This window comes from Pelophylax lessonae (genome assembly GCF_965119305.1).
Source record: "Pelophylax lessonae genome assembly, chromosome: 3".
In the NCBI taxonomy this organism is placed as follows: Eukaryota; Metazoa; Chordata; class Amphibia; order Anura; family Ranidae; genus Pelophylax; species Pelophylax lessonae.
The window spans coordinates 495,147,980-495,161,075 of NC_138770.1; the positions used below are offsets into that span (position 1 = coordinate 495,147,980).

Sequence of the window (13,096 nt, forward strand, 5' to 3'; positions counted from 1 at the left end):
AAGGGAAGAATCGCACCGGTAGAAGTGATCGAAACTCGATCTTGTATCCCGACCGTATGACCTCGCGAACCCCTTTGTCCGGGATTCTGGAAAGCCATGGATCCGGAAACCGGTGAAGACGTCCCCCCACCCCAGAGATGGGTGGGGGGCACCTTCAGGCTGTATTGGTCTTTTCTTCAGGTTTGGCTGAGCCGGACTTTTGTTTACCCGACCATCGCCCTTTGAAACCCCCTGAAGGGGCTTTGGAGGGCTTCCCCTTATCGCCCGCCCCAGCGGAACGAAAAAACTTTTTATGAGCAGAAAAGGAAGGTCCTCGTCTGTTACAAGGTCCTTTACCCTTAGCAGTCTGTGGCAAAAAAGTGCTCTTGCCCCCAGTGAGATCCTTTATAATCTCATCCAAGGTGGCCCCAAACAGGCAATCCCCTTGAAAAGGGAGATTAGCCAAAGCTTTTTTGGAACCTTGATCCGCCGACTAGCACTTTAACCACAACACGCGTCTGAGGACCACTGCTGAAACCGATGCACGCCCTAGCAAGGGAGTGGCATCCAGGGCGGCGTCACAGATGAACTGTAGCCCTTGTATAATCTGCTCCAGCAAATCTGAAGTATCCCGGGGGGATACTTCTTCCCTTTATGTCACGGCGTAACAATTTGGTCCACTCTGTCAATGTTTGTGAAACTAAACCAATGGCAACCACTGGCCTAAATGTTGACCCTATCAGGGAAAAAATGGAGCGGGATTCCGCTTCCACTTTTTGATCCACCGGATCCCTAAAGGACCGAGCGTCCTCCAACGGGATAACAGTGGCTTTATTTAGTCTGGAAATCGGTGAGTCCACCACTGGTGGTACCGTCCATTTTTTAAGGAGGGATTCCTCAAACGGATAGCGCCTAGCAATGCGTTTGGAAATAGCAGGGGTTCGTTTCGGACGATCCCATTCTTCTTTAATTAGATTACCAAAACATTTGGGCAAGGGAAAAACCTTCGCCATTTTGGTAGGCTTGTTGGTACCAAAGGGAATTTCAGTGTCCGCTACCTCTACCGGTGTAACCTCAAGACTTAAGGTTTCCCGGACAGACATGACTAGTGCGTCCACCAACGCTTCTTCTTGCGCTATGGCGGAGGCAGAAACGTCCTCCTCACTGTCTGAGGAGACCGTACCCGAGACAGCAGCCCCAGAAGAGGGACCTGCAGCTGCCATGACAAGCTCAGAATCCGTATCTGAAGTGTCAGATGAAATAGGGGTAGGCGGGGGTCGCTTTCTTGACCCCCGTCCCTGACAGGCCACCTCCACCCGGGATACCAAAGACTCCAAAACTGCTGATAATGCATCAATCATAAGTGGGGCACTGGAGGGTCCTGCGGCCACCTCGAGGGGATCAGGTGGGGATACATGTGTGGCAGGGTCCATGATTAATCCAAGACACTTGCCAGCAAAGAAAAAAATTTTTCTTTTTTTTTTCTTTTTGTAATCCCCCAGCGCAACAGCGCCCCTCAGTGTTACCTGCTTTGGACCCCACAGAGAGAGAGAGACCCCAGGGGCTCACCACCTGATGCACAGAAGCTTCTAACAACCTGCTCTCAGCGCTGTCTCTTACAGACAGGAAGTCTTTTGGATCGTTTTCCCGGGTAAAGGAGGCGGCTCCGCCCGCTTCCCATGCTACTCCTCAAGGTAGCTGGTCATCTCCAAAATGGCCGCCCCTATGCTGGAGATTTGAGGCTACGCCAAGATGGCGGCCCCGCGCGAGGATGGCGGCGGCCCCTGTGGAAAGATGGCAGCGCCTGCTACATCGTGCGGCCTGCGGAAGGTAGTCATCGGCCTGTGCGGCCTGCGGGAGGATGGCCGTAGTCCAGGCACAGGCATCAGCCTGTATTGCAACCTTATGTATAAGGTAGGATGCTATCACCCTCTTACATGGCCATCCTAACAGTAATGCCAGCCACTGACTTCAGTCATGGTCCCTTTACAGTGCCCACTCATACAGTGACTTTCGATAGTCAGCTCCCAAACCAAGCCTCCTGGTTCTTTTTCACCAAATCACCCTCAAGAGGGGGGGATCTGTGACACCTGTTATAGGATAGGGGGGGGACCCAGGATCATGAGTGTCCGATTATCCCAGGGAGGGGCCCGCGTCCACCAACAAACCCGTCAGGGGGAGAGGGGGAACATTTTACTCACCATACCGGAACAGGCGGGCGCCAACTCCTGACAGAACCCCTCTCCAACGAGGTGGGGGGGCTGTCGACCAATACGGACGCCGTGACTCAGTTTCCAACTGGTCGTCGGCGTCCCGGCGAGACGTTTAACTCGCAGGGTCAGTCCCCGTCCAGTGGGACTATGTCGTGGCCGACCCAGCGCGGAGCTAGGGCCTGCACGCGCTCGTAGGCTGACTGGGGTGACCACTGGATCTTAACATCCAGCCCGTCGCCCAGCTCCAGCATACTTGCTTGAAGATCTCACAGGAACAACTGGAGAAAAAAGCTGCCTAAAAAAAAAAATTTTCTAAAAAAAATCTTGCCAGGACCAAAGATCCCAGCAAGGAACTTAGGTCCTTACTCCTGACTAGACAGAAAAAATCATCCTGTAGCAGAGAGAGAGAGGATATACCCTCTGGGACTGCCCCTAAGGTGTGGCCAGAACATTTTCCTTCTGCCTAGTGTCCTACTCCTGTAGAGGGCAGTATAACCCAATTTGATATTAATCAAGAGGACTGCGTCTTTCAATGAGCGACAGAGAAATCAGTTTTATCATTGTCCCAGCACCTGCAGCCCTTGCAGCCCTTTCTATCTGTGCCAGGAGCCAAGTCTCCACCTCCTCATTAAAACTTTAGAAAAAGGGGATCTGTTTAAAGACAATGTAACTTATATAGGGGAAGGTGAGGTAGATTGCGCTGCCTAGAATAGATCGTATAACTTAAATAAACAATTGGTAAGTAATAACGGAAATTGATAGATAATAATGATATTGTACAGTATACAGTTGCACAGCAATAAATATAAACACAAAAATGTGCAAAGGCAAAGTGCAAAGGAATAAATATAAAGTGCAAAGTGAAAGCTGAATAAGTATTTAGCAAATGGGTGTCACTGAATAAAGTGACAAGCGAGGATGAAAAGTCATAAAGAATGAATAATGCGTGATAAATATATAGAAGTGGTACTCAGATGAATTTAACCAAAAAAGTGCAAGTGCAAAGGAATATATAAGGTGCAAGGTGAACACCAAATTGGTATATTGGCAAAGCAGTGCCAATAAACAAGTGACTCTAATAAAATAGAAACACTGAGATAGTGGCTGTAGCTATAAATTCTAAAATTAAAAATATAAATTAGCAAGTGACAAAATCAATAAATAGAGCCAAGTGGTCTTCCATAAACAATATAGATATGGATAAGGTGAATGGTGCTATATGAACCAAACCTAAATCATATAATTAATGGTGACTAGGTGATGGGTAAAAAGTCCATTCGATGCTGTGGATGTTGCTTTCTCTTACCCGAGAGTCGAGATGAACGTTCCGGACGGTCCGTCACTCCGACAGTGTCACTCGCTGACGACTTGTCAGGTCACCTTCACGTCACGACACTCAGCTTCTTCTGCGACTGCAAACTTCCGAATCAGATACCAGGCAGTCCGACTCCTCAGGCGGCTCTAGTCCTCTCTCTGCGCCGGGCAGGAAGGTGATCATGTGACGCAGGGGCGGTGCACCGCCCCCACGCGTCACGTCACCAGGTCCTGGGATGTCCTCCTGTGATTGGTCCAGGCAGGAGTCTGGACCAATCACAGCCAGGACATCAGTAAAGTGGGGAGTGTCGGGGCGCCTCGATGACCCCCAGAAGGTCGCCAATCGGCGCCTCTGTTTGCCGCATGTGGGGTCAAAAACCCCACCCCCATACCCACCACTAGGTCCCTAGGTCCGGCGCCCCTAGTTGGCTGAAAATTGATAATTTTTTTTTTAATCTTTTTTTTACTGGCCAGGGAGTGGGGGGCGGCGCCCCTGCGCCCCCTATAGACAGGCCGCCACTGGTGCACACCCTAATGCGATAGGCTGTGCACACCTGTAGTTATCCTTAGGATTGGAACATGTTGAAATTTTAAACTACACCTGTTTCAGGGAACAATTTTGCTAGTAATAGGAATCTGTGATTTAATGGTCGTTCTGATAGTATCTATGCGATCTGACATATAATACATTGTAATGTTTCTGTACCTTAAAAATGGTAAAAAAAAAAAAAATTATTGAATTTAAAAGGGCATCATCTTCTCACTGGAAAAAAATGAAAAAATGCATCAGAAAAAAAAATAAAAACTTTGCTTACCAGCTGTACTGATCGTATCTGCTTACAAATATCTGCAGAATGTCTCATCACTGCCAATATTGACCTGTATGTTAATGAAGACAAACATAATCAGAACAGAAAATTAAAAAATGAAACCCACTAACTTGAAGATCTGCTCTTGACAACATATATTATTACATAGTTACATAGTTTGTGAGGTCGAAAAAAGACATCAGTCCATCCAGTTCAACCTATGATGTGTGTGCGTGTTAGTACATCATCATCCTTTTAAACCGCTGAATACAATTTAAAGTGGTATTTAAATCTTTAAAAAAAAAAAAATGTTGAGCATGTGCAACTTCAGCTGGAACTATCCAGCATCATCCTCCATCCATTGCCACTTGCCAGCCCACTAGTCCAGTACAGCCAAGTCCCAACTTAGCTCTCCCTATCACAGCACAGTGCAGCCATGCATGCATCTCCCGCAGCACTGTACCATCCAGCACCATCCTCCATGGCTCCATCCATTGCCACTTGCCAGCGCTAGTACAGCCAAGGCCCAACTTAGATAGGCACAGCCACAGACAGCGCATGCGCATCCCCCGCTGCTCCCGGACCCGGTGCCTTCTTGTTCCAGTGACGGTCCTCCGGACGGTCTGAGTCCAGGTCAGGTGGTCACCTCGCGTCAGTACAGGACAGGTCAGCTCCCAGCTCAGCTTCTTCTGACTCGCGAGTCGACTGCGGCCGGTGCGAGAGCAGCGAGACTTCGGGCGGCTCCTCACGCGGCTCTCCGTCTTCTCTCTCTCTCTGACACGTCACGTCACCACAGGACCATCCTGGGATGTCCTCCTGTGATTGGTCCAGGCTGGAGTCTGGACCAATCACAGCCAGGAGTCCAGTAAAGTGGGAGTGTCGGGGCGCATTGCTCTGCGCCCCAATGACCCCCAGAAGGCGGCCAATCGGCGCCTCTGTTCGGCTCACGTGGGGTCAAACCCCTCCATAGTCACACCACTAGGTCCGGCGCCCCTAGTGGGCTGAAAATGGATAATTTTTTTTTGGTGGTGGGCGGCGCCCCCTATCGGCCGGCCGCCACTGCTAGTCCCCAAAAAGTGTCACTTAGTGTCAGATTTGCCTGTCTCAATGTCATAGTCCCTAAAAATCGCTGATCACCTCCATTACTAGTAAAAAAAAAAAAAACAAAATAAAAAAAATTCAATAAAATTATATCCCAGTTTGTAGACGCTATAACTTTTGCGCAAAACCAATCAATATACGCTTATTGGGATTTTATTTTATCAACAATATGTAGCTAAAAATATGTTGGCCTAAAATGATGTGAAACGCATGATGTCAGCACCAAAACTCTGCTCCTATGCTTTCATCCACTAGACTTCCTCCTACATCTACATGGATGAAACGCATAGTGGCAGAGTTTTGATGCAAACGTCATCGTAAATACATGCCAGTCTGGGCGGCATGCAAAGTACATGATCAAACGCTGTCATGCATACATCTCTGCGAGTACCTTTTGTTTGCAATAAAAAGATATTTTAATAACGATAAACGCACTGTTGGTCATCCATTTCTTTTCCTTTGTAACAATACAATGTGAGGGGGGGGGGGGCTATGATTGCTGCAAGTTAATCATCCATACATAGAAGTGCTGGAGCATTGAAGAGCTGGTGGTCAGTGTTGATAGTTAGAGTTGCGGGCTAATCTGTTGGCCATCTTCATTTCCAAATGCAGCTGACCTCCTATATTCTGTTGTTCTATACCTCCGGTAAACTAATTTAGGCTGCATTTCGTGGAGGAGCATGGTAGTAATTTCAGATTACTGCTGCCACTTGTGGTTCACCTGATATATTCTCTAGGCCACATTTTCTGGACTTGCACGAGAACTGAATCACTATATGGTGCTTACATAGTTGTATATGTGTGTTTGGATATGTACTGAACACACTTTGTATCACATATTTAAAGGGATAATGCATCTATTTATTGGGGTAGAGTAATTCGGGCACTGTTTAGAGTGCAGCATTTCTTTTTCTTTTTTTCACTAATAAATGCAGCATTCCTTTTTCTTTTTTTCACTAATAAACTATAACGAATACACATACAATATATACACACACATATACAGTGCCTTGCAAAAGTATTCGGCCCCCTTGAACTTTGCGACCTTTTGCCACATTTCAGGCTTCAAAGATATAAAACTGTAATTTTTTGTGAAGAATCAACAACAAGTGGAACACAATCATGAAGTGGAACGAAATTTATTGAATATTTCAAACTTTTTTAACAAATAAATAAAGAACTGAAAAATTGGGCATGCAAAATTATTCAGCCCCCTTAAGTTAATACTTTGTAGCGCCACCTTTTGCTGCGATTACAGCTGTAAGTCGCTTGGGGTATGTCTTTATCAGTTTTGCACATCGAGAGACTGAAATTTTTGCCCATTCCTCCTTGCAAAACAGCTCGAGCTCAGTGAGGTTGGATGGAGAGCGTTTGTGAACAGCAGTTTTCAGTTCTTTCCACAGATTCTCGATTGGATTCAGGTCTGGACTTTGACTTGGCCATTCTAACACCTGGATATGTTTATTTGTGAACCATTCCATTGTAGATTTTGCTTTATGTTTTGGATCATTGTCTTGTTGGAAGACAAATCTCCGTCCCAGTCTCAGGTCTTTTGCAGACTCCATCAGGTTTTCTTCCAGAATGGTCCTGTATTTGTCTCCATCCATCTTCCCATCAATTTTAACCATCTTCCCTGTCCCTGCTGAAGAAAAGCAGGCCCAAACCATGATGCTGCCACCACCATGTTTGACAGTGGGGATGGTGTGTTCAGGGTGATGAGCTGTGTTGATTTTACGCCAAACATAACGTTTTGCATTGTTGCCAAAAAGTTCGATTTTGGTTTCATCTGACCAGAGCACCTTCTTCCACATGTTTGGTGTCTCCCAGGTGGCTTGTGGCAAACTTTAAACGACACTTTTTATGGATATCTTTAAGAAATGGCTTTCTTCTCGTCACTCTTCCATAAAGGCCAGATTTGTGCAGTATACAACTGATTGTTGTCCTATGGACAGAGTCTCCCACCTCAGCTGTAGATCTCTGCAGTTCATCCAGAGTGATCATGGGCCTCTTGGCTGCATCTCTGATCAGTCTTCTCCTTGTATGAGCTGAAAGTTTTGAGGGACGGCCAGGTCTTCGTAGATTTGCATTGGTCTGATACTCCTTCCATTTCAATATTATCACTTGCACAGTGCTCCTTGGGATGTTTAAAGCTTGGGAAATCTTTTTGTATCCAAATCCGGCTTTAAACTTCTCCACAACAGTATATCGGACCTGCCTGGTGTGTCCCTTGTTCTTCATGATGCTCTCTGCGCTTTAAACGGATCTCTGAGACTATCACAGTGTAGGTGCATTTATACAGAGACTTGATTACACACAGGTGGATTTTATTTATCATCATTAGTCATTTAGGTCAACATTGGATCATTCAGAGATCCTCACTGAACTTCTGGAGAGAGTTTGCTGCACTGAAAGTAAAGGGGCTGAATAATTTTGCACGCCCAATTTTTCAGTTATTTGTGAACAAAGTTTGAAATATCCAATACATTTCATTCCACTTCAGGATTGTGTCCCACTTGTTGATTCTTCACAAAAAATTACAGTTTTATATCTTTATGTTTGAAGCCTGAAATGTGGCAAAAGGTCGCAAAGTTCAAGGGGGCCGAATACTTTTGCAAGGCACTGTACATACATACACACACACACACACATTATATATATATATATATATATATATATATATATATACACACACACACATATACACACACACACACATATATATATATATATATATATTACACACACACACACACACACTATATATATATATATATATATATATATATATATATATATATATATATATATATATATATATATACATATACATATACATACACACACACACACACACACACACACTATATATGTGTGTGTGTATTATATATATACACATACATACATACTGTTATATCCTCCGTGTTGTGAGAGACACAGGACTCTGGTCTGGAACAACGGTTGTTTATTCAGGACTCACTGTACAGCATTACAGGACAGCTCTGCATATCAATACATCTCTACATGTGTCTAAAGATGGCCACTCTGCCCCTTGACCCTTGTCATCACTCCTGGGTGGAGCCAGCCTTAAAGTGACAGTACATGTGAAACCCTTCAGGTATAACACCTTCCATCCATACCTAAAAAAAAAAACAAAAAACAAAAAAAAAAAAAAAAAAAAACAACAAAACGAGAACAGGCATAAAACAGTAACTCATAATTGTCCAATACAGTCCTCCAACTCAGGAGATTTACATGGTTTCTTCCATGTCCGGATGTGAGAACAACTTCCAGGGAAGCTCCGGGGAGAACATGGCAGCGGATCACTTTCGGTGGGCCCGTCGAAAGTCTCGTAACCGGTCTTGCATTTGAAACCGGTCAGGAGGGCGACAGTGTCGTTGAGGACGGGCACCCAGCGACTCGGGGCTGGAGGAAGCAGGGCTGGCCGGAATGGACACCGGCGGGGCCAAGAGGGGATTCCCTAGCTCAGAGGGTGAGCAGACCTCTGGACCAGGGCTGGAGGGCTCTGTTGGAGCTGAGTTCAAAAGTTCAGAGTCTCCCCAAGCATCAGTCTCAATGCCTCCTGATCCGGTAGGAGCAGATCCTTGAGACACTGGAGGTGCAGCCGATGTCAGGGATTCGGGCAGCTGAGAACGAGGACGCAATTGGTCCGCATGCCTTCTGCAAATGGAACCATCTTCCAGGCAGACCCGATACATTTTGGGTCCCAAAGTCTCTGCGACGATAGCAGGAAGCCAACGAGTGTTGGAAGCGCCATAAGATCGAACCCATACCTTTTGCTGGGCTGTAAACCGGGGAATCTTGTCGTGTTCGACCCTCTTGTCTTGGGACTGCCGTACATGTTCCTGGACCGTTTGAGGGCGGAGCATATCCAAAACAGTCCATGGCTGCCGACCCAAAAGTAGTTCAGCTGGAGTTTTCCCAGTAGTTGCATGTGGTGTGGTTCTGTAAGCAGAAAGGAAGGAGTCCAGCTGCTGGGGTGACAGGGACTGTTGTTTACTTGTAGCCACAGTAGCTTTGAAATAGCGTTTGAAGGTCTGTACAAACCTTTCTGCTTGACCATTTGTAGCCGGGTGGTAAGGTGCGGTCAACTTGTGTTTGATGTTGTGGGCAGTCAGGAAACCCTGAAACTCCTGGCTTGTGAATTGTGCACCGTTGTCTGTGACAATTTCTCTGGGGTATCCAAACGTAGCAGCGAGATGTAACAGTATGGAAATCGTCGCCTTAGTCGTTGGCTGAGTAACAGGAACGACCTCAGGCCACTTTGAATGGGCATCAATAATGATCAAAAAGGTGTGTCCTCTGATCGGGCCTGCAAAGTCCAAGTGTAGGCGAAACCAGGGAACCGTGGGCCAAGTCCAGGGCTGGACGCACCCTCGAGGAGGGTCTCTCGCAGTTTGTGCACATCCAGCACACGCATTCACATATGTCGTGATATCGGAGTCGAGGTTCGGCCACCACACATAGCCTCGGGCCTTTTGTTTCATACGTGTGCCCCCGGAATGACCAGTATGTAGCAATTCCAGAATGTGTCTCCGGAGGGTCTGTGGAACGATCACTCGGTCTCCCCATAAAACACAGTTGCCAGACACAGTTAATTCCAGACGCCTACGGAAGTAAGGTTCATAATCCTGTGTGACAGTTGCAGGCCAACCGTACCGTACCCAGGAGAGTATTGTCTTAAGGAAGGTATCCTTGGCTGTATGGGCTGCTACTTCCCCGGAAGACAGAAAGGACAGGCTAGTGTAACGACAACTCTTGACAGGTGGAGAAGAGTCTGTTAATGTCCTTGTCAGACGGGACATGGCGTCTGCATTAGCGTTGGCATCATGGCTGCGATACTGGATTTTGTAGCTATATGCTCCCAAGAATAGGGCATAGCGTTGAAGATGGGCTGCAGTCGTCTGGGAGATGCCTTTGTCAGGGCTAAAGATCTGAAGGAGTGGTTTATGATCAGTCAGTATGGTGAATTCCCTACCATACAGGTAAAGATGAAACTTCTTAATTGCCCATATGAGCGCCAGAGCCTCTTTGTCAATGTGAGAGTAATTGCTTTCTGCTTTTGTCAAGGACCTGGAGGCGAATGCCACAGGTTTCTCTGACCCATCTGGTAAAACGTGAGATAGTACAGCCTCTAGACCATAGGGTGAGGCATCACAAGCCAAGGTGAGAGGCCTTTGGAGGTCATAGTGCACGAGCATGCGTGACGCCAACAGCTTTCGCTTAGAAACTTCAAAAGCACGTTGGCATGCAGCCGACCAGTTCCATCTGGAGTGTTTCTCCAAAAGCTTGTTTAATGGAAACAAAGTGTGTGCTAGATCCGGCAGGAATTTGTGGTAATAGTTCAGCAAGCCCAGGTATGATCGCAGCTGCTGGACGTTGGTCGGGGCTAGAGCTTTTACTAAAGCATCAACTTTGGCTTCCGTGGTGTGTATACCCTCTGCATCCACAAGGTGGCCACAAAACTCCAATTTAGGTACCATGAATTGGCATTTCGCTAAGTTCACTTTTAGACCCTGCTCTTGGAGTCTGGCCAACACAAGCTCCACGTTACGCTTGTGTTCCTGGTCCGTCAGGCCCGTGATGAGCATGTCATCTAACAGGCACTGTGTGAAAGGAATGTCCGCCAAAATCTCATCCATTTTGCGTTGCCAAATGGCTGGGGCGGAGGCTACCCCAAACACCATCCGATTGTATTCATACAGTCCCTTGTGAGTGTTGATTGTTAGAAACTTGCGGGACGAAGGGTGGACCTCAAACTGTAAATAAGCTTGCCTGAGATCAAGCTTGGTGAACTTTTGACCTCCTGCAAGAGAGGCAAAAATGTCATCTACTCTGGGTAGGGGATACTGGTCTATCTCCAGTTGAGAATTTAGTGCCATGCGGAAATCGCCACAAATGCGTAAGTCCCCATTCGCTTTCTTTACTGGTACAACTGGTGATGCCCACTCGCTGTGCTCTACCTTTGAGATGACACCTTGTTCCTCCAGCCGGCTTAGTTCAGCTTCCACACCTGCTCGGAGTGCGAAAGGTACCGTCCGAGCTTTGAAGAACCTAGGCTGGGCATTGGGTTTCAGCCTGAGTCTCACACAGTCATGCTTTATTTTTCCCAAATGGTTATCAAAGACTTGCGGGAATCGCTGTTTCAGGGACTTCACCCATCCCTCTTCATCCCCTGATGGGATGGTCACGGTGTTGCAGGGGTTAATGGCGATGTCTGGCATGCCAAAGTGAGCAATCCAGTCTCTCCCAAAAAGAGGGGGTCCCCCATGTTCTAGGATATATAATGGCATTCTCTTTGTCTGACCCTTGTAGGATACCTGTACTTTCACGTACCCCAGTGGGTGGAGTATCTGCTTTGAATATGTCTGCAGTTTGATTGGTGTTGGACGGACAGTTGTTCGGATCAGAAGTTTTCTCCATTGTTTCTGGGTGATAACTGAAACTGCTGCTCCTGTGTCTACATCCATCTTGAGTTTCTTTCCTTCCACGGTTACCTCTACAGTCATTGCTGAGGGTGCTGAATGCATATGATGTATGTCCAATCTGTGGAGCACTTCCTCATCCTCTGATTCAGATGACGATGTATATCTTCCCACCATATATGCCTTTGTCCTGGGGTTCAGAGGTTGTTTATTTCGCACCTTCTTACTACGGCAGACTCGTTTCAGATGGCCTGCCTTTCCACAATTATGACAGAGCTGATCCTTAAACCGGCAGACTTTGTGATCATGGTCTGTATTCCCACAACGGTAGCAAGCTGACGTCCTGGTTGGTGAGAGTCTATATTTACCGTTAGCTGCAGTTTGCTTGACTGCGGTTCTGAAAACTTCCTCTTTAACCTCTCCCCTTCTGCTCTGGGGGTTCAAAGCTTCTGTATCTTTCACAGCCATTTCCATCACTGAAGCTATCTCAATTGCCTTTGTAAGGGTAAGGTCTTTCTCTGTTAACAGTCTCTTTTGGCTAGACTCACTATTCAGTCCCATGACAAACTTATCCCTCAGTGCAGTTGGTAAATACTCCCCAAAAGAACAGGTTGAGGCTAGTCTGCGAAGGGCGAGCACATAAGCCTTAATATCTTCACCCGGCTGCTGCTGCCGCTGATAGAACCTGAATCTTTCTGCAATCTCTAGTGGTTTAGGCTGGAAGTGATTCCCTAACAGTGTCAGGAGCTCTGCCAAAGTCTTAGTTGCTGGTTTTTCAGGGAAAAGGAGATCCCTAAGAGTGTCATATGTCCTAGCACCAACCAGTGTCAGAAATACTGCTACTTGCCTGTCGTCTGGGATGGCATTTGCACAGAAATATTGTTCTAATCTTTCAATCCAAGAAATCCACGTTGTCTGTTCGCCATCAAATTCACTTAATGTCCCGATCAATGACATTTTCCTGCTGGGCTCTGTGGGTTTTGTATTCCTGACAATTCAGAGTTTTTTTTCTTCCTTTCCTTTCTCACACGGATAGTAACCTTGTAAATCCCATCCTCGTCGCCACTGTTATATCCTCCGTGTTGTGAGAGACACAGGACTCTGGTCTGGAACAACGGTTGTTTATTCAGGACTCACTGTACAGCATTACAGGACAGCTCTGCATATCAATACATCTCTACATGTGTCTAAAGATGGCCACTCTGCCCCTTGACCCTTGTCATCACTCCTGGGTGGA

At 46.6% G+C, this 13,096-nt stretch overlaps 1 protein-coding gene across 1 annotated transcript in view; it reads right to left on the reverse strand.

Moving 5' to 3' along the window:
- The window catches only part of LOC309551209 (centromere protein H-like), a gene marked incomplete at its 5' end in the record, with an annotated part of 207,307 nt that overhangs the window by 48,035 nt on the left and 146,176 nt on the right, over positions 1-13,096 (reverse strand). Inside the window, one exon of the mRNA XM_082251707.1 lies at positions 4,322-4,385. Coding sequence (XP_082107833.1) covers positions 4,322-4,385 — 64 coding nt within the window. The remainder of the gene's footprint in view (positions 1-4,321; positions 4,386-13,096) is intronic.